Here is a 27207-nt window from a genome sequence, read left to right on the forward strand (position 1 = left end):
TTTCACCCCATTAATTAACCTGGTTGAGGTAAGGTGGGAGAGTGGAATGGGACTGGTATATGTCCTGATGAAGACCGGAGTGACCTGCTCAGTGGGGGCGCTATAAGACGGTCAAAACATGTTGGCATTGGCAGTTTAAGGAGGGGTGTCATGGGAACTTGATATTCTCTAAACACTTCCCATCCTTCACTATTTTAATCCTGACCGTGGAACCTATGAATGAAGGACCGAAAGGTATACATGAGTCAGTTTTAAGCACTTTCTATCGCTGCACTTTTCTCTATCACTATACCCAGTCACAGGATAACACTCACCTTGTTATCACTGTTTTGTCACTTTTATGTTGTCTTGAGTTTCCCCCTCCTTATGCTCCGTCCTGTGCGTGGCTACACCAGGGCGTTTTGTTAGCAGACCCGATGATAAAGCATGTCACACACATTTGTGTGTGAGTGAGGGCAGTTTTCAAAACACACAATTTGTGCCACTGCATGTCTGTTAATGTATTTGTGTTATGTGCTTTCCTCTGTACACCTCTCTGTGTTAACATGTTATATTAGGGGGTTCGGGTTGTGGAGAGCTATTGACACTCTCCCCTTTTTTGTGAGGTATGATCAAAAGCAAAGCCATTTGTCTTCATTAAATACTTCACACACATACACATATATATGTGATAAAGAACGAAATTTTGAAACGTGTCTTTCTTTTGCTGAAATAAAACTGTGTTATATAGAACTGCGTTGCTGTGACTGTTTCCTGCTGGCTGCGACGGATGTCTACAAACCAGGATTGCAGCCTTACATTTGGTATGTGTTTGTGTGTGAAGACTTGAAAGTGATCTTCATTATGCCTAGTCCTTTGCCCCAAAGATCAAAAAAATTAGAGGATGCGTCACCTGGCAAACAATTGGACAAAAACGTGGAAGTAGCTGTGAAGAGATCTTATTCTTTCAATTTTTCCATTTGTGTGAACACATAATCTACATATGTTGTTCAGTGTTTGGTGGACAATATGCAACAGAGGAATGATTGTACTTCCATTTTTTTCATTTCATTTCCCTATCACAGGCGCCACTCCTGATGCGATTATTGCCAAAATGATCTTCCCTCACTTCGATCCATTACTCCTATTGACTTGTCTGACCGCCATCTCATACTGTTTAATTAAGAGATCCACCTTAGATGGCAACTAACACCATCCGGCAGACCTAAGCACTGATCTAGGAACCTCAAGCAAATCCCTGTAACTGAACTGGAGAACATGATCTACGCCCCACACAGTGTATGACCTCACCACCCACTATACACTGTGGTATCTGCTGTTCTCGACTAAGTGGCACTGCTCAAACTTAAACAATCTAGAACTATCCGATCTAAATCCAGGTTCAACTCAGATCTTAACAACAAGAGGATACTACTAAGACAGTCAGAAAGGTTATACAGACAAAACCCCTCCACATGGCACCTCTCACTCTTAAGAATGGCAGGGCTTTCTTATAAGAAACACATAGTTGGAGAAAAAGACAATTTTTTCGCAACCAACTTGAGCTAACAAAAAACAGACCCAGGGAGCTTTTCAACATTATTAAACAGCAAACTACCATTTTCCCCTCACACGAATCAAAAATTTCCAAGGAAAGCTGTGAAGAAATTGTCAACTTCTTCACTGTTAAAATTGTAAAAATTAGGCAATCCCTTCTCCAAGTCACAAATCCGACATCCCTACCAACTGACCCCGCTGCCTCTCCCCTTTATGCGGTACAAAAAGGGGTGGTGATGGACGGAGCATCTGAACCAATCAAACACTCATTCACCCAGTCAACAGATCTGGGTTTAATCCATCACCGTTCTTTAGCCTACTCTGCAACCCCAGTTCGGACATGGCCATATGCAAATCAGTCTGACCCTGTGCCTCATGGGAACAGTCCAGCCCGAACTGCCAAGCCATGCCTTCCCTGGACTGGATTCAAGCTTCCTAGGACCGGTTTCTGGCAATACAGCCGTCTTCAGCCAGGCTTGCTTGAATCCAGTGGCAAAGTGAGCAAGGGACTCACGTCTGAGCATACCCTGCCAACTTATGGTGAACAAAGCGGTACGAAAGTGGGTGGTGATGGGCGGAGCATCTGAACCAATCAAACACTCACACCCAGTCAACAGATCTGGGTTTAATCCATCACCGTTCTTTAGCCCACTCTGCCACCCTAGTTCTGACATGGCCATATGCAAATCAGTCTGACCCTGTGCCTCATGGGAACAGTCCAGCCCGAACTGCCAAGCCATGCCTTCCCTGGACCAGATTCAAGCTTCCTAGGACCGGTTTTTGGCCTACAGCCGTCTTCAGCCAGGCTTGCTTGAATCCAGTGGCAGAGTGAGCAAGGGACGCACGTCTGAGCATACCCTGCCAACTTATGGCGAACAAAGCTGTACAAAAGGGGGTGGTGATGGACGGAGCATCTGAACCAATCAAACACTCACACCCAGTCAACAGGTCTGAGTTTAATCCATCACCGTTCTTTAGCCCACTCTGCCACCCCAGTTCAGACATGGCCATTTGCAAATCAGTATGACCCTGAGCCTCATGGGAACAGTCCAGCCCGAACTGCCAAGCCATACCTTCCCTGGACCGGATGCAAGCTTCCTAGGACCGGTTTCTGGCATTACATCCGTCTTCAGCCAGGCTTGCTTGAATCCAGTGGCAAAGTGAGCAAGGGACTCATGTCTGAGCATACCCTGCCAACTTATGGCGAACAAAGCGGTACAAAAGGGGCTGGTGATGGACGGAGCATCTGAACCAATCAAACACTCACACCCAGTCAATAGATCTGGGTTTAATCCATCACTGTTCTTTAGCCCACTCTGCTACTCCAGTTCAGACATGGCCATATGCAAATCAGTCTGACCCTGTGCCTCATGGGAACATCCAGCCCGAACTGCCAAGCCATGCCTTACCTGGTCCGGATTCAAGCTTCCTAGGACCAGTTTCTGGCATTACAGCTGTCTTCAGCCAGGCTTGCTTGAATCCAGATCCTTATATGAAGGTGAGGCTTCTCTCCTAATACTTCTTGACTTGTCTGCGGCTTTCGATACCGTACAGAACGCAGCATTACTGGAGAAACTCAAGAACCACACTGGCATCAATGGCACAGTCTTAAGATGGTTCACTTCGTACCTGCAACATAGCTTCCAACAAATGAAAATAAACAACTGCCTCTCGAAACCTGCACTAGTTCATTAGGGTGTACCCCAAGGCTCAACTCTATCCCCATCCCTAGTCAATCTCTTCATGGAACCCCTTACTGTTATCCTGAACTAAGCAGGGGTCAAATATCATCTATACGCCTTTGAAGCCCAACATTATTACAGAATTAAGTCACCCAGTGACATCCTTCATCTGAATGTCACGTTAATCAAGGTACTAGCTAGGCTTACTATCAACCACTTACAGCTGAACCCCATTAACACTGAACTGCTTACTTTCTCCCTAAAAACAACCCTCTACCAATCCAAGTTTGGCTCAAAAATTGTGATGCCCTAAATTGTTCTCTAACTCTGTCCAACTCTGTCAAGTCCTTGGGCATCACCATGGACCAAAACATATCTTTGAGGGACCACATCAACAACTTAGCTAAAGGAGCACTCTATACGCTGAAACACCTCAGAAAAGTCAAACCTTTCATTCCCCGTTAAGATTTTAAGATGGTAGTGCAATCACTAGTCCTCTCAAAACTAGATTATGGTATCGCTATCATCACAGGAACTCCGTCAACTTGCCTTTCCCCCTTAAGTTCAGATCCCAATAAGGAAGCCTGGCTACTTACAAGTTGCAAACTGTTTGAGCACATGACACTGGCTCTCAAGAGCCTCACCTAGTTCCCAATTGAAGGAATATGTTTCTACAAGACCGCTTACATCACCCATAAAGCCCTTCACACACATAACCCCAACTATTTGGAGAACAAACTTTTGAAAACTGGAAGAGCCAGATCTCTAAGGTGCTCGAATGCACTACTTCTCATACCTCCAAAACTGAAAAAGAAATCCACCCAGACATGCTCTTTTTCTGGAAACGCCCCCATGATCTGGAACTCTCTCCCAAGAGACCTGCACTGCAACCCCTCCTTTTCCAGCTCCAAACAGAACATTAAACACTTTCTGCACAACAAATACTTTAACTCACACCCTAACTGAGATACTGCCCTAACATCATTTACTTTTGGACTTGGCCAGGTCCTGCTGTAAATGTATTATTTCAGCAGTCCAGTATGTCTTGTACTTTTTTAGCTAATGCTGTTTCCCATGTCTGCATACTGTAGCTACCATGGGTGCCAAACGACTTTCTTTGTCTGTATTTGTGCATGTACTACTTTCATATAACTTCATATTATATGAACAGCGCTCTGATACCTCCTGGTCTAGATACTGCTATATAAAATACAATATAAAATAACAACTAAATAAATAATAAAACAATGTGAGGCTGCATACAAAACAAAACACAAAAAGTGTACCATCTCGGTGTTAGAAAAGAGTGAAATGCAAAAATAGGGTCTGAAGAAGAAACTATGAGCATAATGTAGGGGAACATTGCCCACATACAACTCAGACATCTACCTCAGTTGCATACCTAGCTTGGGTAGAAGTTCGAAATAAAGGTCAACAAGGAATCTCTATAGATTGTATCTCCACTTTCCATTTAACATTTACTCATTGACATGCCAATCAAGAGGGCTTGTTTCTGCCAAACACACTCAGCAGAGCCCAGCTATGCTGGTTCAGACTTCTTCACATGCACACCTTACCTTAAAATTAAAGTATATTGTGGTAGATATTTTAGTTCAATAAACATGTGCCCTGTCATGTTCCATTCACCAATAGATGCCCAGGAAGAGTTCCCAACATCAAGGAATGAACAGTTGTGAAATCTGCTCGGCATTCCCTGTCTGGCACGAATCATATATAATTTTAAGCTCTAGGATACATCCACTATTCCATACCAGCAATAGAAATTCCATGATCATCTGTTGGGAACCTATGTAAACTTAATTTTATTAATCTTCAAGTCATAGCAAAGAGACATTGGACCTTGCTAGGCTGCTACATACCTCCCCCACCTATGTAATGTACTATATTATTCCTGCATCACTAGAATAAAACATTATTTCCATAATTAACATGTTACGTTGCCCTTGGACCAAATGTTGATACTGGGCCTGGTTACGAGTTTCAGCCACCACTCGGCTCCACGACTGCCGAAACTCACAGCTGCCTGTTCACCAGATTACAAGTTATTTTGTGAACTGGCAGACAAGTGGCATGGCTGCGGTGGTGCTGTTTAAATGCTTGTTGTGAACTTTAAATAGCAGTGCCATGGGACCGCCAGTGCAAGTTCCTGCATTGGAACCATGTTGTTAATTTCTTCCTACATAGGTGCTGGGGGTGCAAACTACAGGGGGGGACGGCATGTGCCCCCCTGAATGCACACCCATGCTCAGGGGCAGCAGGGCCTCTGTTTTTGGCTCTCCGCCACCCTTTGCAACCTCCATGAAAAGGACGGTGGAGAGGCAGCTCAAAATATGCTCGACTGCACTGCTGTGGCATGGCCAGCATATTTCGGCCTCAAACAACTGCCAGACTGCCGCTGGATCCTTAATCCGCAGTGGTAGCAGCAGTTCATTGGTGGTTTGGCAGCCACACTGTCAAACCACCGCTGTGTGAGGGTGTTCAGACAGCCCCAAACCTACAGTGGTCCCACCGCCACAGTCATAATAAGGTCCTTAGTGTGCAGAAGGTTAGAATGGATATTAGAGCATACATCATTTTTCAGGAATTACACATCAAGACCAGACTCTCTGGTTTCAGTTGGGCTCTGAGAATAATTTGGTGTGACTTATAAGGTAGACAATTTTAAATGCAGGAATGATCATGAAGTTCCAAGAGGCCATAATAAAAGAAAGAGATTAGTTTTTAAAGTTGGTCATCATCCCGAAAGCTGTGTATCCATCCATTGTTCCATCCATTCAAATAGGCCATGCATACATAGAAGTGTTGGCCAGTGTTAGTCTGGCATGGCTGAAAGAGTTGCTATGGTAAATCCTCTTGCAAATCTGAGAGTATAAGTCTCATTAATTTAAAACTTGTGGTGCACCCAACTAGAGACTTGGACCTCCCTACAATAGAAGAGGCATTTACTATGTGGGGTGCAAGCAGAAAAATATATTGTTGAATATAAAAAGTTCTTACATTTGGGATAAAATGTTCTGATCAGGAAAGCGGCAGAGGATTTTTATGGTCAAAGTGTCACTAGTTTGCAGTTACAATTTTATTCCCAAAGAAATCTCAAACTTGTTTTGCTGTATGGAAATTCCGTAAAATATGTTGATAGATCATGGGTGTGAAATTTCACATTTAATCAACAGTCAAGATAAGCGATGCTTCAAAGAATATTTCCTCTGGCTTTTCATTTTCCTCTTAAATGGGAACAAATATCCCTGGTTTTAGATTTGGCTATACAACCTATTTAGAAGATCTGGAAGGCTTATCAAGGAACTTCTTGAGACCAACAACATCTGGAAGAAGTCATAAGTATAGAGAGTATGCTGCTTTGGAATTGGGGTCATATCATTCCATCTGGATTCCCTATGGTAACCTGCTTACATTTGCCCTGGCAAAGCTATCCATGAATGATGCTTGAAGCATCATTATTGGGTTTCATGTAGCTACCACCCTTCTCCTATATCTATTGAATGTCCCAAAAAGGAAAAATGTTTAACTTTACAAATGCAGAAGGAACAAATACTAACTCCTAACTCAACCTACACCCTTAAAATATACACCTCCTAAAGTTAAAGTATAACACAGAATCAGTATGTCATCAGGCAATTAAGAATGAGAACCCACATGTTCAGGCAGAAAAAAATGTGGCAGCATTTGAATGCAAAACGACTTGAGAATAGACCTTTAGCAAAATACAAACTGGGTGACATACCAGGCTATAATGTCTTTCCTGTACACATAGATAAATAAATGAGTACAGAGGATGTAGAAAGGGAAGGGCCAACCCTTGCCTCAACATTATGCAAATTTGGCCCTGTGGCATGGCTTTAAGGTTAAAAAAGGATATTAGTGAGGCGAAGTCTTTACTGCCAGGAAATCTTTTTTGTTCCTACATGTTCCAATTTGTGAGGAATGACATGAATGACTGTGTGTTTTGGCACTCATTGTATTACATTTATATAAATGATTATGTTACTTACATTACTCAATCTGTACATATATTGGTGGTAAAAGAAAGCAGTATTTACTTCATTAAAAGCAAGCACAGACCATTGCACACTAAATCATTAGAAATACAATTGACAAAGAGTACCTGAGGTCTCCTGAAGCCAGATGTCTGGCTGCTTAATGCCATTTTTCATTGAAGTGATCGGAATAGTCCACGTGTAGCTATAAAAAGCCAAAATATATCAATGTAGTTTAACTGCTTATTCACAATAAGTGGACAAAACAAAACACATTTCTCGAAATCTAAACAAATGTTATCACTCGTTTTGGGTAGAAGCCCCACTCAAATAATAAACATCAGCCTTGTCAGGGCGAACCATAAAGTCATTAAATAAACCTCTGTTTACCCTCTGGTAGCTTGGGAAAAAAGCAGTCAGATTTAACTTAGAGACAATGTGTAAAGTACTTTTGCAGCACTCAAACATTAATAAAGTAAAAACACAACTCAAGAAAATCCTAAGCCTATTTAGAAAAATAGAGTATCATTTAATAAATAAAGTTACACTAAAGAAATAACAATGCAATCAGTAGAACCAGAGTTATGAATGTAAAAATGTTCCAATGAAAATAGCACCAAAGAGCACAAACCACCACTTGTAGGTAGCTGATCACACTGGACCGGGTAAAAGTCACAAGTTCAGGCTAACTGCAATGGAGTGCCAGTCAGATACAGGGACAAGGTTCATCCTGGTGAAGAGTTCACTTTTTTGAGCCCATGTCCAAGCGAGGAGCCTCAGCTTAAGCTCTACATTGGCGGGGAACATGAGGAGATTGTTGTTGCGGCAGATAGCAGTCGTCGCTGGATCTTCTCCATGATGGGTGAGGCAGGCAGAGGCTGCTTGGTGCACAGAGCATGTTACCATCAGAATTTCACATTATCAGGAGACACCCTGACTGTTGATAGTATGGAGAGCCTGCTCAAGGTTGCGTAGAACCCCAAAACATCTGGATTTTGATTATGAGTGCAGATTTTGCAAATTTGAGGCAGGGAGATTATGATGCCATCCAAAGGTTAAGGACCTAAAAAGCACCTCTTTGGGATCACAACCCACTCCATCACAAGCCAGCAGCAGAGCTCAAGCAGCTCCTTTTTGTACAGCAGGTCCACTGGGCAGTTGCTGCAAAGGCTTCTGGAAGCTTGTTGTGTCTCTTTAGCTCAAACAGAAGCTCAGTCAAATGACCCTTGCAGCCACTTCTGGGGATCCCAGATTCAAGGCAAATAGATCCAGTCTTCCTTCTTCAGACAGGAGGGCAGTCCTTCTTCTGAATTTTCCGCAGGTCGAGGAGCTTTCTGATGAGAGACTCAGAAGGTGACACACTTATACCTAGTGCTGAGGCTTATTTGAGGGCAATTTACTGGCCTACTACTAAACTGATCCTGGTCAGTTCTTCCCCATCCCTTGAGTTTTACCACAAACTGTTTTGAGTGAGAAAGGCAAGGCCAGGTCCGATGCCAGGTTCCTTTTTGTCTGCTGCAGGTACGTTCTTTGAATTGTTAACATGGCATGACACAACTACTTCCCAGCGATCCTGTCAGGAAGACCACTCCCTCTACACCCAAACCTGTTTGGTCTCAATACCTAGAAGTGCTAGAAATGGGGGTCTCTAGCTGGCAAGGGTTTCCACCTTTGTCCAATTAGGGACCCTTCCTTCTAGTCAGGATAAGGGAGTTACACTCCTAAATAACCCCTGCTCACCCCTTTGATAGCTTGGCACGGCCAGTCAGGCTTATCTTAGAGGCAGTATGTAAAGCATTTGCACATAGCTGATGGAAAAACAGTGAAGACACTGCAAACGTATACCACACCAGTTTAGAAAAATATCCTATATTTTTATATATTCAAAACAAGATCAAAAACGATAACAATCCACCATACAATTCTCAGAAATCTTCAGTAATCAAAATAGACTTGAAATACAGTTCCTTGTAATCGAAGGCATTGTGAACAACAAATACAAAAAAGTTCTGTCTGACAGCAGCATCGTTAGAGCTGCAAAAGAGTACCTTTAGAAATGTAGGGACGTCAGCGACCTATCGATGAGCCCTGTTGGGCCGGCGTCCGCAGGTGTCGGTTCCAGAGATTTGTGCAGGAGTTGCCCGGCCCTTGAAGTCACACGCTTTGCAGATCAAACACCTCATGGTTGAATTTGGTTGCACCGGAGTCGGCAGGCTTCGGGGCTGTGTGCGAAGCCCACAGGTAACAGTGCAGGCAGCGTTTCAGTGACGGTCTTCCAGTGGCTCTGGTGGGACCAGGCTTGCGGTGCGCAGTGATACGGAGCTTGCCTCGCTGCTGGCAGGTCACGGTGCAAGCAGCAACGTTGTTGTTGCTAAAGCGTTGTCGTCGGCTGACGAACTGGAGTCAATGGCGCCAGCTTCGGTAGGCCAACGCTGCGGTGTAGGAATCAGGACGGTGCATTGTGTAACTTACGAGCTGTGCGCTCGAACCACGGTGCAAGCAGTGGCGTCGATTTCAGTGTGGAGCTGCGTCGTCAGGGATACTAAGGCAGTGTTGTGAAATGAAGTGTGTGAAGAGGGGTACCCACAGGCCGTGGTGCGAGCAGCGGCTTGGTGACGTCAGTGGGTGGCGTCGTCAGTGAGACAAGGGTCAAGGGTTTCAGGACACAGAGTCGACAGGGGCATGGGCAGTGGCGCCGCAGATGGCATTGAGTTGCTTTTTCCTCTGTGGCAGCACAAAACACACAGTCCACAGAACTGATTGCAGAAGGACTAGATGTCTTTGTTATTCCTTAGACTTCTTGAACATGGGGCAAACTCTACCTCAATCCCTTGGAGAAACTCAATAAAGGCTGTAGAAAGTTCAGTCCAGTCCTTTCACTGCCCCAAAACAGAAGCAGCCACTGCAGGCCAGCAAAGCACTCAGCAAAGTGGTAGTTCCTCCTCACAGCTTCTCCAGCTCTTCTTCTTGGTAGTCTTCTTGGTCCAAAAGAGTTTTAAACTTCTGAGGTCTGGGCCCCAATATTTATACTCCAAATGTATTTGTCCTCTAAGGCAGAGAGTGTCTGTGCTTAGTCCAAACCATCTTGGTTCCCTCTGGCCCAGCTTCCCAGCAGGAGGTGGAGACAGCATTGTCTACAGCTGACAGGCCGATTCAGGTGCAAGTAAATCTCCTGCCACTACTCTAAATGGAGCGCAGGTCTATTCAGCCCTGCCCTGACGTATCCAGACTCTCTGGAGCCACTGCACATTCCCAGCCCTGTCACTACAAAGTCAGACAGTCAATGCACATCCTAGCAGAGGCACATAGGATGGGTATGTGTTAGATTTGGGGTCTCTAGTTGGCACAGGTAGGTACTTGTGACAAATAGGGACCCTTGCTTCTAGTCAGGATAAGGGGATTACACTCCTAAAATAACCTCTGCTCACCCCCTTGGTAGCTTGGCACGAGCAGACAGGCTTATCTCAGAGGCAGTGTGTAAAGCAGGGGTGACTAATAGGAAGAAAAGGAAAGGTTTAGGGACTGGCAAGTGGGTGTACTTGCCAAGTCAGCATGACAGTACCAGACTGCACACTGGCTCTGCCATGGCAGACCTTTGACACATTTTACAAGGCTGCTTCTGTGGGGGGGACAACCAGTGCTGCAAGCCCATCAGCATCATTTGGATTTACACGCCCTGGGCACACTCATTGCACTGTACTAGGGTCTGACAAGTAAACCAAATAGCCAAACAGGGAACCACTGATTAATACATCAATTTACAATAGGGAGCACTTGCTCTGTGGCACTGGGCAGTGGTGGCACACTGTACCGAAAGCATCTAACACCAGCAAAAATACATGAGGCAACAGCAAAAATGGAAGGGAGACCACACCAATGGTGCCAGGTCTAACAGTATGCAAGAAAATACCTTTCTAAAAGTGGAATTTTCAAACACAGAATTTAAAAATCACCTTTACTAAAAGATGCATCTTCAGATTCTGAGTTCAGGCATGCCAAACTTTATTTTCCTATCTGGTCCCTATGGAAAGTTATATTTATAAAATGTTGTAAATGAACTCCCAGGCTTTCTTATGGGCAAGATAGCCTTTCAGTAGTGAAAAACGAAATTGGCAGTATTTCACTATCACGACATGCCACACACATCGGGGCATGTCCCACTTTTCACATAGACTACACCCTGCCCACATGGGTACCCTGGGCTTACCTTAGGGGTGACTCACATGTAAGAAAAGGGAAGGTTAGGCCTGGCAAGTGGGTGCACTTGCCACGTTGACATGGCAGTACTAGACTGCACACAGACACTGCAGTGGCAGGTCTAAGTTACCTTTGAAGGGCTGCTTGTGTGGGTGGAACAACAAGTGCTGCAAGCCCACTAGCAACATTTGATTTACAGGCCTAGGCACACACAGTGCACTTTACTAGGGGCTTATCAGTTAATCAAATATGCCAATCCTGGAAACACCAATCCATAATACAATTAACCAAGAGAGCATATGCACTTAAGCACTGGATAGCAGTGGTAAGGTGCCCAGAGACCTAAAATTAACATCAGCAGGTCAAGAAAATACAGGAGGGAGAAGCAAAAAAGTTTGGGAATAACCCATCAAAAAGGGCCATTTCGAAGAAGGAGGAATATACAACACACCACAGGAAATCTATTCACAGTCATGTGACCCTGGATACTGGCATAAAAAAGCATTTGGTTTAGGCAAAAAAAGCCAACGTTTAAAAGTGCCATTTTTAGAATAGTTACTTAAAATCTGACTTTACCACAAAGGAGGATTTTACATTGCAATTCAAATCACATTACAAATCTGTGGATGAAGCATTTCTCAATCTATTCCCAAGCTGAAGTTATCACATAATAAGTGTAATAAGGTAACCCATTGTTAGTTCATGGAAGAGACAGCTGTGTTACAGTAAGAATTGACGTTAGAAAGTTCTCTACTGTCCGGATATGTAAAAGTTAAACACACACGTCCAACTTTTTGAATACCATGCACGTGTCCTCTGAGCTTTTCTGGCCTACTTTGGGGTGACCTGGTTTTGACCTAGCTAAGAGGCTTGTCTTGCTATCCCGACCTGGCAGTTTGAAAACTGCACTACAGGCCGCAACGGGAGAACTGAGACATATATTACAGGGCTATTTGGTGGGTGACACAATGAGTGCTGCAGCCTTTGTAGCATTTAATGTACAGGCCCTGGGTATATGCAGTACCATGTACTAGGAATTTAGAGGTAATTTAAATGTAGCAATTGAGTGGAGGCCAATCATACAAAGTTTAGGAGGAAGAGCACAAGCACTTCACCATGAATTAGCAGGAATACAATGAACAGAGTCATATAACCAATAAAGACATGTTCAGCAAATGAAGGCAAAAATCTGGGGTTTCCTGCAGAAAGGGTCCGGTTCAAGAATATTAATACTATACATCAGCATAACTAGACGGCATAGCACCCTTGAGTGACATAATTAACTAAGTAGACATTGCAAAATACGTACTTGAATTCTGATTGACGAGTGACGTTTGACTCTGGGTCCAGAAGAAAATGCTCCTGGGTGACCTGACCAGTTGCAGTATTTACAGTTACAACAGGATAACCCATTTGGAGGACCCATGTATCCATGATTCCAGCGATGCTCTTGGGTAACACTACGGAAGTCTGATTATCCACAGCCTGGAAAAAATTGTAGAAACATGAGTGATAAAAGAGGCTTCTAACACAACATATAAGCATGTACTATTGTATAGAGGAGTCTCCATTGGGATTTGAACTAGAAGTTGCCAACTGAATCTTTAGGGAAGCATGATTTTTCTATTTTAATGCATTTATATTTCAATGATTTTGGATTTCCTGGGGAATATGAACTCAAAGTTGTTGTAGAGGGTGGCTTATGTCTCGGGGTTTAAGAAATACAACAATCTTTCTGTCCTAGCCAGTGCACACATATGGTGATCATTTACGAGAAAACGATGGTGCCATTTAGACTAATGAGCAAAATTATGGACTGACAATTAACATACATTTACTACAAGCACGAATTGAGGATCTGGTTAAAAAACACTTACTTATGAGAAGTAGTTTTATTGTTTCAATGACATGAAAAAGTGATGTCCCTGGACATAAAAACACCTGCTATCACCACAAAGTTCTACATGCTAAGTTCTGAGGGGCTTATTTACTTGCTCCTTGTGCGGCCTGTGCATCATTTTTAACATGGGAAAAAGTGATGCAACTTGTAAATAAGCCAGAGTCCAGAATTTATGGCCACACCCCAGTATATCCGCTATTGAGTGTTATCTCTCGAATTACTCCGATACTGAATATGAGCCCCCAAGGCTTTCACCCAAACTGCTTAAACCTTTCTTTTGCTGGTATCACAGACCGTCAATGTTTTTATTGCTTCGATGATCAGTAACAGCAATCCTTAGATTTTTTTGCTTTGAACATGTGAGAAAAGACTAGTAAGTCATCGAGCAGGACACCATTACATCCAGAAACCCACACATAGCAACAGAACATTTGTACTTGCTGCTCAGCCAGTGTGACTGTGCTGTAGAATGTTGGGAGGTGATGATGCTGTGTGGAGTGTTGGTGAGTGAGAGAGTCATTGGAGAATGGGCTGAGCAGCAAGAAGGCTGCTCCTGGTGGGGCTCTTGATTATAACATGCATCTCAAGAAATCAACCTGATTAATCTACATGGAGCAGGCGTCTTTCATTTACAAGAACTCATAGCACTTTGCATTAACATATAGCAGTTTATTACAGGACAATTGCAAAAACATTTAACAAAATCCATAGGAAACGGGTCCTAATTTGGATTCAATATGGTCTCTAAGTACTCCGACTAACAAAATAATTCATTCTTTACACCATTGCCACAAGAAAATATTGGTGTATTATTCATTACCTTTTGCCAATGGCCCAAGAGGTCTCTGTAGACAGTATTGCCATACTGATTAGCAAGAAGATAGGACTGAAAAAAAGAGAAACATCTTTTTAACTTCAAATTCATTTGATCAGTTTCAAAATTCTGCCGACTTGAATTGCCAGACCATTATTTGCAAAGAGTTCTGTAATTCACAAAAACAAGGTAAGGATAAGTATGTGCATCACAGAGGTTGATAATTACTGATTTGCAGAAGGAAGGAATCGAGCTTTAGGACTTTCATAGGGTTCCTGGCTCACGCTCGCTTAGCAGAAAGTGGCCAATTCATGGGGGTAAAGGCGGTGGCGCTGGAATGATTTTTAGAACGGGGATGGTGACCTGTGATATCAGCCCCTGTTTTTTGGGTTTGATGTGTCTAAATTTCATACACATAACTTCGACTGTTTCTGAGGGTCCAGTAGAAAAGTTCGCGCAATTACCTTTGAGAAATTTCGAGTTACATGTATGAAATTTCGAAACCTCACGTCCAGAAAAACAGAGGTGCCAAGCTCTGCGATGAGCACGTACAGCTCATGATTCTGCCTCAGCTCAGTAAAGGCATGGAGGCTGTGCTACTCAAAGAGTGACTATAGCAAATGAGTTACTCAGAGAGTAAGGGGAAAGTCTGAGGGTGTCATTCCTGTATTTTGAGGATAATTTGCACAAATATATGTGGCTAAAACGTAATACGGTGTAATCCTTTATAGAGATTACATTCTGGAGCAAAGTTCCTGCTTTGTGAAGCTAAACCACCATATACACCACTGGAAAACAAGCTTAATGTTGACCAGAGAAGAGCAAGCCTCTTGTAAATATGTGAAATATGTAACGTGACTCCTGATAGGTGTGTTTTGCCTCCTTGAGTATTAGCAAGTCCCATCGCAGAAACTCAATTATCGGTATGGCACATCCAGCAAAGGAATTGATTGTAACTGACTAGTCTTCTAAGCAAAAACCCCTCCCAAGCATGAGAGTTCACCCTTTTCTCCCTGGCCTTGTCATACACCATCCCCACTTCCAAACATTCAGGGTGCATAAAAGGCTGCAGTGTATTTTTCACATGGATCATACATTTGGCAACTTACTGGTTGGTCATTCTAGACCCATGTTTGCGTGTTACATCTCAAACTTATTCATCCAAACATTGTCCCAATGGCTTTATCTCCATTTCTGACTGACAGCACTGACACTGCACGATGGGCCCTTTTTGCAGGTGTCTCGGGATTCTGCAGGTTCTAGGCTACTTTTGCTACTGACTTTGTGGGTGGCCTCCACGCCCTCCTTCCTCTATTGGGCGGTTCATAATTACAAAATGTGCAGCCAATAGACGTGCATCTTTTTTAGTGGGCTTTTACCCGCAGTGCTTCCGGTGTTTACTTTGCCAGTGGGTGGTTCCTGCAGGCCCCTATTAGGTCTGGCTTTGCCTCCTTGGCCCGCGTCGCAATGCAGTGTCCAAAAATAGGCGCTAAGGAGTTACTGGCCTTGTATGACCGAAAGTGTGGAAACATGATTGTGGAGATGCAATAATTCTCAAGCCTCGCTATCCAATCCCCTCAACATAGTTAATGAAGAAACAATACATTTAACACTTCACAATTTCCAAACATGCCTTCTATGAATTATTCTTATGCAGGTCCTAAAGTTTATGAGTGGAACATTTTTGCAAGTTCGGCAAAACATCAATTGAGGTTGAAACACTGAGTCACACCAGAAGTAATGATCATGGTCAATAATGCACCAGAATCTATGCTGATCAATAATTCTGTGATATTGTGAACTAACAACCACACAAATGGCCTATTGGTTCAAGGCAAATACTGGAATGACACATTTAAGGAGGCCAATGGAAATCATTTTCTCTAGTGCTGCCTTGCAATATAATAACTGCTCTTCATACAGTACAACAAATAATGGATCTCTATGTCTTACTATTTTGGAGAAAGACTGAGAAGCATTTTACAAGGGCTTATCGCTACCAGGTGTCACTTTTTATGGTGTTCTGGTGGCGATAAGCCCTTTGCCTTATTTACAAGGCGGCATTAAGCCACTGAATGTGGCTTAATGCTGCCTTGTAAATATAGCGATACCAAAGGGGATGATGGATGGAGCGTTTGAGCAAATCAAACACCCACCCCAAGTCAACTGATCTGTGTGTGTCCATCATCATTCTTTAGTTCACTCCACCAACCCAGTTCAGACATGGCCATATGCAAATCAGTCTGACCCTGTGCCTCATGGGAACAGTCCAGCCCGAACTGCCAAGCCATGTCTTCCCTCGACCGGGAACAAGCATCCTGGGACCGGTTTCGGGTCCATAACCCTCATCAGCCAGGCTATCTTGAATCCATTGGCTAAGTGAGCAAGGGACCCATGTCTGAGAAATACCCTGCCAATTTAGGGCGAACAAAGCGATACCAAAGGGGATGATGGACGGAGCGTTTGAGCAAATCAAACACCCACCCCCAGTCAACTGATCTTTGGTATCGCTTTGTTCGCCCTAAGTTGGCAGGGTCTGCCCGGACGTGGCAGTAGCCCCTGATCTGCCGGGGGTGAGGGGGGGAAGGGGCAGAAAGCCCACTAGGCCCTAGGGATTTTTTATTTTTTATGATGTAGGGGTAGGGATGCCCATGGTTTGCTAGGTTTCCCTAGGTGCAGGCACAGCTTGGGTTCAACATCTACAGCTAGGCACCTTGCAAAAAAAGGGTCCGTTTTCACTGTGAAAATGTGGTGTGTCCACGTTGGGGTTTGGGCTGTTTCCTGTCGCTGGCACAAGGCCTACCCACACAGGTGAGGTACCACTTTTCTAGGAAGAATTTGGGGAATGTGAGGTGTGTGGAATTTAGTCGATCCACACAAATTGCAGAACTTTCCACCACAGAAATGGGAGGAAAATGTGTTTTTTTTACAAAGTTTAAGGTTTGCAATGGATTCTGGGTAACAGAACCTGGTGTGAGCCAGACAAGTCACTCCATCCTGGATTCCCCTTGGTGTCTAGAGTTCAAGAAAATATTTATTTTCTAGGTTTCACTAGATGCTGGCAGAGCTAGAGTTCAAAATCTACAGCTAGGCACTTTGCAAAAATAGGTCAGTTTTCACTCTAAAGATGAAGTGTGTCCACGTTGGGTTTTGAGCCCATTCCTTTTGGGGGCACTAGGCCTACCCACACAAGTGAGGTACCATTTTTATCGAGAAACTTAGGGTAACACAGACTTGTAAAGCAACTGTTATTACCTATTGATTTTTGATGCATTTCTGCCTTTCAAATGAAAGACAATGTGTAAAAAAGAAGTCACTTTGAAAAATGTCCTATAATTCTCATGCTACTATGGGTACTCACAATTAAGGAAATGTGCAAATAGCTATTGTTTCCAAATTCTATATTTTGTTAAATTTCAGAAAATCATTAGTGTCTTTCATCCTGATTTTTCACTGTATATATTATCCAACATGAATTTCTAAATACCCGATACATAATAAAAAACCATTGCAAGACGCTGCTCAGTTATTGGCTCTGGGTTTGTCGGGTTCTTGGTGAGTGTTATATATATACACACAACCAGAAAGATCCAGTAGATGTAACGTTATATGTGCCATCGCAATACTGCCTGGTTGTTTTTGCTGTCTGGTGCCCTGGTGATCTATCCTGGTGGGACTGGATTCACAGGGTCCCTGACAGCCGCACCGCCACTGCATCACCCTGGTGGGAGAATACATCTCCCAGGTTGCAAGGCCCAACACACAGGTGCCATGAGTGAGGGGGAGATGCTTGCATTTCCAACGCGCGCAAAGAGCAGCCTCTCCCCCCACGGTGCGGGAGCCTGTTGTGCCAACGCAATCTCGCCTGGTTGTTTTTGCTGTGTGGTGCCTTGCTGATCTATCCTGGTGGGACTGGAGTCCCAGGGTCCCCGAGAGCCGCACCGCCACTTCGTTACCCTGGTGGGAGACTACAACTCCCAGGGTGCAACGCCCAACACACAGGTGCCATGAGTGAGGGGAAGGCGCTTGTATTTCCAACGCAAACAAAGCGCAGCTTCTCCCCCCGCTGCGCGGGACACACACGGGCCAAGGGGAGGCCTGTCATTGACAGGAAGAGGCAGGGCAGGGCCATCCCTCTAACATCGACCCCAGGACTGGACTACAACAACTATAAGGTACTGTTACCCACATCCTGACCCTTGTCCCTAGAAGCCTGTTTGCCTACATCGGCTGCAAAACCCAGTCTAGAGGACTCTTCTTACTGTCAGAGGACCAATTTGAGCCTATTTTTGTAGCCAGGTGTTTAGATCAGTATTTGAATATCGCATCTGGTTTGTCCACCAATCTGTTTTGAGGTATATTGGCAGCACCCAACTAGTATTTGTGTAGTCATTGTTGCTGTTACCAAGCATGGTTAAAAGGAAAGCAGTGGATGCGTTGGGGGGGGAGTTGTGGGGAAGGATAAGAAGCCCAAAAGGTCAAACAAACACCCAACACACAATAGAAGTAATTGTGTCATGAACCGCATAGATAATTTAATTAGTGACTGCAAAGATATTTTAACTGTCCCACTGGGTAATGACAGAGGTACAACAGAAGCACCCCCCAGCAAATATCCCTTGTCCCCCGGATCGTAAATCTATACCGGATATGTTTAAAGGATCTACACTGAAAGAACTCCTCCCTGCCCACCCAGATAAAGCATCACAATTAGGGATAACTTCACCCAGTCACTCTAATCTAGGCAAAGAACCCCATATGGTGTGTGCACTAGAGTGCTCAAATAGATTTGCCCCCCTGACAAACATAAATGAAGACAATGTGCTCACTCCGCACATAGTCAGTACAGGACTAGTTGAGGATGTGCACGTCACTGACCCCTTGGGGTCATGTAGGTGTATGTGTTCAGGTCAGCTCACTAATCGGATAGCAGATTTAATAGCCTAAATAAGTATCTTCATGGAAGTAGTATGTTCACAGAAAGGCCTGATCGATAAACTTACTGAAATTGTGAAACCTATTATACAAAACATCACTATGGATTCAACAAGAACGTCCAGGCCTATGTCCTTGCCAAAAATTAAAGAAGGCATACTTTATGCAAAAAGGGTTGAATGTAAAGGCACCAGTACAGAATGCGTGTGTCTTACCCTCATAACATCAGACATGGTTGATAACCTAGTGGCATTTGACCTAAGGACTTCCCACATGATCACTTCGAAGATTGAGATAAAATATAACCCTCCAGCAGTTACTACTATTAATAACTGCAGGAAATCTGCCCAAGGTGGTATTGAAAGTTCTTCCCTAGAGAAGATAGATGGATGGTTATGGAACATCCCCCCAATACCTTAGCAGTCACAACCACACATTGCATGTGGGAGAATCATCATCTAAGCAAACAAGGGCCCTTTTTAGTACAGGCCCAGGGGGCATAGGGTCAGAGGATGGGGTGGGCGAGGCTTCAGAAAATCTAATTGACAGTTTTAAAGCTCCCCTCGTAAATAATAATCTGGTAGAGTTGTCAATTGCTCAGGAAACCAACAGTCAGGAAGTTACTCCCCAATTATCCAAGTACCAGTTACGACCAGATTGACCTTAGCCTCCTGGAATATTGCGGGACTACACACTAAAATAGCCTCAGCAGATTGGTCAGCATTTATAGAGGACCACAATGTATGGGTCTTCCAAGAAACCTGGTTGCTGAATCACATTTACCGCCCAGGGTATTTAAACTTCTCTAAACCAGCCCTGGGTGGACAAAAAGGCAGACCCTCTGGAGGGCTCACCTTATGCGTTAGGCAGCACTCTGGCTATAAGGTAGAGGGAGTACAAATTGACAGCCCTGACATTCTGGTTATACGCTTACGTTTGAATTACTCCACTGACATAATGGTAATAAATGTATATGCAAGAGGAATGGCGGGTGGGTAACTATCTAATATGGTCAACCTACATAGAAAAGATAGCACGGTCCAGACACCTAGCATACTGAGGAAGGGTCTGGTCTATCCCAGAGCTGATATATTTTGCCAATGCACTAAAAGATGTAAGAAGGGGCAGGCCTATCGTGTAAGATTTCATGGTTACAAAAAATAAAGCGTACACTGGTAAATATGGGAATGAGCCATCTGTGGGAAGACCAGGCAGGCAGTTTGTTTCCATCCAAAAAGATTTTAAGGAAGCCTACTGGAACATGGTCAAAACAAACAGTTCGAAATCCACCAAGGACACCAGCCTGTCTGGTATCTTCCTGGAACACAAAAAAGATAATCTTTTTGAGGAGTACTGGGATTTTATTTCTGAATCTTGTGACAGAAAGCTTTTCCACCAATTTAGGGTGGGTACACTCCCCGTTAAATCGTTCACACACAAATGGAACAGCTCATTGGACAACAAATGTGTTTCCTGTCCTAAGCAGGTTGAGACAATTCCCCACATTCTATTTGTGTGTCCAGCATAGAAGCTCCCTAGGGATAAATGGTTAAAGCCAATCTGTTCCAATCTGGGCACCAGATCTAGTGCTGTAGCTCTTCGTATACCAAAGACCAACACACAGGAGTCCATAGTGATAGCCATGGCCACATTTGTTAGCTGGATGTGGGGTATTCGAGCGAAAAACATTAAGAATTAGAAATCAAACGAACTACAATTTTACCCAAAGGGAGTTGTGTCTACTCTATTGTACATACCATTTGCAGTATTAAGCCACGTTCGATAATGAACTTGATCTGCTTCTTACATACTGCAGTACGCAAAAGAATCCTTTTGATATGGTTTAATATGGTGGCAGTGTCTGTTTGACACCGCCAGCCATATTAGTATGGGCCCAAACTGATGCCTTTCCGTGGCAGCAATGCCGCCATGGAAAGGCAGGTGATCTTCACTTCGGGGGCCCCCTGAGGGCCCCCGGAGTGAAGGTGAGGTGGGGGTGCACACAGGGGGTACCTGTGGTACCCCCCAGCATTTGCATACACAAAGCGGCAGGCACCACGCGGTGCCTGACGCTTTGTATATGCAAATGCATACATGCATTTTTAGCATTGTGGCAGATGTATACACATGAATGGTAGCTAGGCCAAGCCAAACGAGCGATGCACTTGCTTTACTATTAAGCCATAGAAATTTTATCAATTAACTTTTTAACTTTTTTAACATCTTATATGATATCTTTTAAACAAATCTTGTACATAATGTATTTTATATATATATATAGAGCTTCATTGTCTATCTCTTAATGTATCTATTGCACTTAAAACTTGTATGTATAATTGTTTTTTTGTTTTGTCATGATGTAACACTGTCCATAATATTGTGTCTTTTATGATCGCAACGACCAAAATAAATACTGCTTTGACTTTGACTTTGAATTTGGCTTTCAAACATCTGTCATAATGAGAAGAAGTCAGAAGTAAAAACGTTGGTACAAATGGCTGTGTTTTTTCAACTCATTTTCAATTTTTCCTATTTCCAACTGTTAGTTTCGATAAAGAAACCTTGAAGGATCTAGTCTAATGACCCCTTGCTGAATTTAGAATGTTGTCTACTTTTCAAAAATGTATAGCTTTCCAGGATCCATTATTGCTTTCATCCCATTTTTACCATTAACTGGAAGAAGGTTGAAAGCACAAAAAAATAGCAAAAATAGGCTATGCCCCAGTAAAATGCCAAAACTGTGTAAAAAACTGTTGGTTTTCTGATAAAAGTCTGTCTGCCCCTTAACGCTGGGAGAATGGGGATTTCAGCCCCACAACCCCTTTGTTGATACCATTTGCAGGGAAAAAACACAGATGCTTTCATTTGCAGAACTTTTTTCTAATTTTTCCCCTAAAAAAACAAAATGTAGCTGTATTTTGGCTCATTTCTGGGTCCCCTCCAGAGGAATCCACAAACCCTGGGTACCTTTAGAATCCCCATGATGTTGGAAGAAAAAGACCCAAATTTGGCATAGATACCTTATGTGGTCAAAAAGTTGCAGGGGCCTAAGCGAGAACTACCACAAATAGCCAAAAAAGAGGCTTAGCACAGGGGGGGGGGATGAAGGCCTAGCAGCGAAAGGGTTAAAGCCTGTGAAGAAAAGCACCATTGCCTGCACTGGGAATATAAACAATGTAATGCAACAAAGACATAAGTAGCATAATTACATAGAAGAAACTAGTGCATAATAGAGCAATACAACCGAAAAACACAATATAGCATAAAAACATTGGTATTCAAAAACAGCACAATAGCGCACCACAAAACACAGTAACACTGAAAGCTATAACAACAGAACACAGCAAACCAACAAATACACCAACAAAAATAGACAACATAACAATAGACTACAATACCTCAATGGCACACTTTTACAACAGCACAGTAGACAACAATAACACAAGAGCACACTTTTAAAGCAGCACAACATTGTGCCATATAAAAAGACATAAAAAGTGAGCAAAAGCACAAGCACAACATAGCACAGTAACACCACACCTAAATACAAAAACACAGAACACCCTAACACAATACAGTTGCTGAGCTCTGCTGTTATCCGTCGTGCATTGTTTTTTAGTGCTGTGTTGGCTTATGTTTGGAATCAAATGTTGAACTGCTGTATTGTTGTCTCCGAGTTTGTTAGTGCCTGGTTGTATTGTATATTTGCTGATTCATTATTGTTGCCTTGTTTTATTTAGTTGCTGTTCAATATTGCTATTTTTGTGGTGTATGATTGTGATGGATTGTGGTATTGCTCAACTTCAGCTGCAGTCTGTTTGATTACATTTGACAAATATTCTCCACAATCTAATTACACAATACAGTAGTAAATGGTATTTAAACCAAGTGCGGCCTTCAGGTATCAAGGACATTTCTTATTCAATGAATCATCCTGTCACAGAAAAGACTAAATCTAATTGAATATATTATGCGACTAATGCAAAGAATCAGTAGGCAAAAAGCAAATTTTGTTGGGTTTTAAAATACGTACAGTCAACCCTTTAATAAACAGCTTCTCGGTCAGGAACGTAGACAGCATTCGAATTACCGCAGCTCCCTAAAGTAAAATACAAGCAGAACAAGCACTAAGTTCAAACTTAAAAGCAAAACAAAAGCAAAAGTTGTGCAGCATTAAACACTTGGCTTTGGTTGTTACAAACTATCCAGAAAAGACACTCTCTAGGTAGGAGATGATCTAGGCCAATTACAAAGCAGTTTGCACTCCTAAATCCTGTTTTGATTACAAATGGAACGAATTACGGTCGCCAGGCAATCCCAAAAGGTGATATAGCAGCTATTAAACCATTAAATAATGTATAATTGTTCACCACAAGTGTGGACCATCCCGCAGTAGTAATTCTCATGAAAGAGTGAGGAGCGGGCATTGCAAAGCATGGTACATGTTCAGATGTGGCCAAGCGTCACTGCCCTCGAGAGTGACGTCTCTTCAGTGGACTCAATAGAATATATTCATTGGATTCATTCAAATAACAATTTCTTCAGATTTTATCCATGTGTGGTTTATTTTCTCTTAGGCTTTGATTTGCACAATATTACTTCATAATGTTTCACAACTTATATCTGGTTCCGCCCAATGCATTTTGGGCATTCGCCCTTCGTCAGGGGACTTATTCCTGCAAAGTAACCAAGTGTAACACGCAATCAATTCGTATGCCTAAGGCATAAAACATCAAACAACTTTATCATCATGCTAGTGATCGTGTTAATCTAAAAACACGCGATTGGCGATAGTGGGGCAGGTTATAGGTGGAACTGTGCCTGGACTGCGATATTTAGTGAAAAAAACTATACAGGGTGATGAAATCGTTTGGGGTGGAAAACAAGTGAAATGTGTTCATGCCTTTAAATGAGGTAAAATGACTCTGAGTGTGGTGGTGGAGCTCTATAGGCGGGGTGCAACCATCATGCTGGTGTATAGCTGATTTTTTAAACACGGGAGCGTTGTGTCATAGAGTGGTTCGTCGTGGGACATTCGATGTCGGGTGATATCACACACCATTTCGCTCACACTCTTGTACATGTCCACAATAAGATCTGAGAGAGACTCAAACAAGTTAAAAATAATTATTGACACAAACAAGTTCAAAATATTTATTTTAACGAACGTGCTCCAATATGCAGTATACGTGCCACAATAAGCAGAAAATGGCAAAATAAAAATACGGTCAGCATAGGAAGTAATACATAGATCATAAAAGGAGCTGTCATAGTGAGAGACAGAGTTGCCTAACTTCCCTCCCCTTGCAAAGATGCAGGATGATTATATATTAGAAGGGCTCTGGGTGTTGTCTTCAGACCCCGTACCTCAGTCCTTAGATGGTAGTTGTACATCATAGATGCTGTCTTGCCTTGCTCCCTGAAAAAGGTCCCTCTCCATGTGTCTGCTACCTATCTGTGTATTCCAATAAAACCAAAGTACATATTCCAAACAACAGCTGCATCTGTATGTTTTGTCTAGGTGCTAGGGCCTGACCAGAACAGAATAACAAAGGGCATTGTTGTTCGACCTTGTTCGCAATGTTCAGACTAAATCCCAGGAACCTGCAAAGCGAGAACACAACAGTGGGTTCTCAGGTGAAAATATCAAAAGAAGCATTTGCAAAAAATAGTAACATGTGCAAAGCAGCGGACAATCTGCAGCGTACTCCTGCTAACTCAGGGAAGAGGACAATGTCCCCACGGGCCACGTGACACAAGTCTTAAGGGTTCGACCAGATTTTGGTCCACCATTTGACTGTGCAATGGTTAGTCTAGAAAACTCTGTTAGGAAGGTAATATTTTAGTTGTACTGTACAAGGTGTACAGGGCACCCAGAAACTTCAGGAAATATTTTTTGAACTCTTGGCTTGTACTAAACTCAAGCTGGCCACGAGACATGCAAGTGCTGTTGTAAACAGAGCAGTGCACTGTTGTGAAACTTAAGGGGTCATTAGGATGGCGGGCGGACTTTGTCTGCCCGCCATCCTCCCGGGGATTGGCACCGCCCCCCATAAGGGCGGGGGTCCCGTGGGGGGTATTAGGATGCGCCTGCCACAGTGGCGGGCGCATCCTGCATTTTTAACATTGTGGCGGGCGGTGCTCTCAGCACCGTCTGCCACAATGCTAAAAAGACATGTATGCATTTGCATACACAAAGTGGCAGGCACTGAGCGGTGCCTGCCGCCTTATGTATGCAAATGCTGGGGGGTACCACAGGAACCCCCCGTGTGCACCCCCCACCTCACCTTCCCCCCCGGACGCAAGGCGACCGGGGCGGAAAAGTGGCGGATGGTCTTTCCGTCTGCCGCGGACCCCCCAGCCATCCTAATGTGGCGGGGGGGGGGTCATTTCAATGAGGATGGCGGGCGGATTGCCCCCGCCAGGCCGGCGGTGGCAATCCGCCCGCCATCCTAATGGGCCCCTTAGTGTTTATGAACAGTGAATATGTTAAATAAAAACAGCATAAAGGGGTCCTGGACCAAAGCTATTATAGTTCTGCTATCATGCAGGGCAGTGAATGTAACACTGCAGCAGCAGATTACCATGTTCCTTATTACGCATTTTCTTCCTCCTTCACAAAACAAGAGGTCCCAGGCCTGGGAGCTTGGCAGAGGAGAAGAAATATGCAGGGCATTTTGACTTTCTGCTCTTAAACGAAGCTGGCAATCTGATTAACCTTTCTGGGGAACAGCCATAAAAATTATTTGCTGTCCCATGGGATTTCCAGCTAGATGAAATTAAATACAACTGTTTAAAACTTTAGCACTTTAATAAAAAAAAAATTGCCGTTTTGCACCTTCACCTGCTTATGCAGGCAAAATTGAACAGTCACACACCAACAGAGGTAAACACAAATGTCTATATTTGAGCTTGGACAGAAAAAAATGCATTTCATATCTTGGAAGTTGCCTGAAAGGAGGATAGCAATAACATTATTACCTTATTGTATGATATCATATTAAACAATGCTGTGATCTCTGCTGGAGTATTAACTTCATCTTCCTCCATAGACAGGGGATGGGAGGTCGCCAAGGCATCAAAGTCCATTACTGGGTAGATTTCATTAAACAGCATCAAATCTTTCTGGAAAACAGTCAGTGGTTAAAATAATCGCAGAAGCAACATTTACATTTATGCAGATCTCTGCGCGTATATATATATATATATTTTTTTCCACTTGAAATACCAAAGGTTACAGGGATGTTATAGTTAGGAAATAGAACAGAAAACTCACAAAAAAAAACAAAGTTACAGGGACTTTATAATTAGGCTCAGATTTTGCATGCACAAAACCATAGAAATTCAGCAGTTGTAGTTACAGAGCTAACTATAACATATACCCTGTAATGCACTTATTATGAAATCACATATTACATCACTCATGACATGGTCAGTGACATCACCAATGACTTTGAGATATATACTAAGGCTCTGCATCAGTTAAATTACTATTCTTCTGCACTCTTAATAAGTGATACTATTTGCAAAATATGTCATCTGACAAATAATCAGATTTTTAAAGTTGGTGTACTATTTATCAGTGACCTAGCCTCTACACTGACGTATGTCTACTACTGATGTAAGTGCCTGGTAGTGCTTTATGAAAGTCTAAGCTGTTTATTGAGACTTTACTCCACAGTGATTGCAGAGTATAGTTCTGTTTTACGACATACTGACCAGTTTCCTGAGACATCTCTCCTTTGTGATGAAGAAATGTAGTAGTAGATTGCAGTAAATTAATCTGTTCACTAAGGGCCCTATTATGAATTTGGAGGTCTTGGAGCAAGACCAACATGCGAGCGCCCACCTCCCAGACTGCCAAAGCCATAAGAAACTGCCCGTCAGATTACAAGTTTTTTTGTCTCTGGCGAGCAGCTCTTTGTCGGTCCCACTGCGGTGTCTATGAAAAATGCACCATAATAGGAACATAAAAAGGCAGTTCCTGCAGGGCATGGGCTGTTAAGTCCATACCCTGCATACAGGTGGGCTCACCATTTTTCCCCCTACATGCATATTGCATACCCTTGTGCAGAGGCATACCGGGCACCCTTTTTTGCCTCACTGCCACACTTTTTTTGGGCGGTC

The 27207-nt window shown here is 43.2% G+C and overlaps 1 protein-coding gene across 1 annotated transcript in view; it reads right to left on the minus strand.

Moving 5' to 3' along the window:
* LOC147733561 (aminopeptidase N-like) overlaps nucleotides 1–27207 on the minus strand; it is a 491573-nt gene that overhangs the window by 366890 nt on the left and 97476 nt on the right. The window contains exons 7-11 of the mRNA XM_086958148.1: nucleotides 26062–26205; nucleotides 23114–23179; nucleotides 14152–14217; nucleotides 12741–12916; nucleotides 7363–7439 (exon numbers count right to left, since the gene is read on the minus strand). Coding sequence (XP_086814274.1) covers nucleotides 7363–7439; nucleotides 12741–12916; nucleotides 14152–14217; nucleotides 23114–23179; nucleotides 26062–26205 — 529 coding nt within the window. The remainder of the gene's footprint in view (nucleotides 1–7362; nucleotides 7440–12740; nucleotides 12917–14151; nucleotides 14218–23113; nucleotides 23180–26061; nucleotides 26206–27207) is intronic.

This window comes from Lissotriton vulgaris, chromosome 2_1, assembly GCF_964263255.1.
Source record: "Lissotriton vulgaris chromosome 2_1, aLisVul1.2, whole genome shotgun sequence".
NCBI lineage: Eukaryota > Metazoa > Chordata > Amphibia > Caudata > Salamandridae > Lissotriton > Lissotriton vulgaris.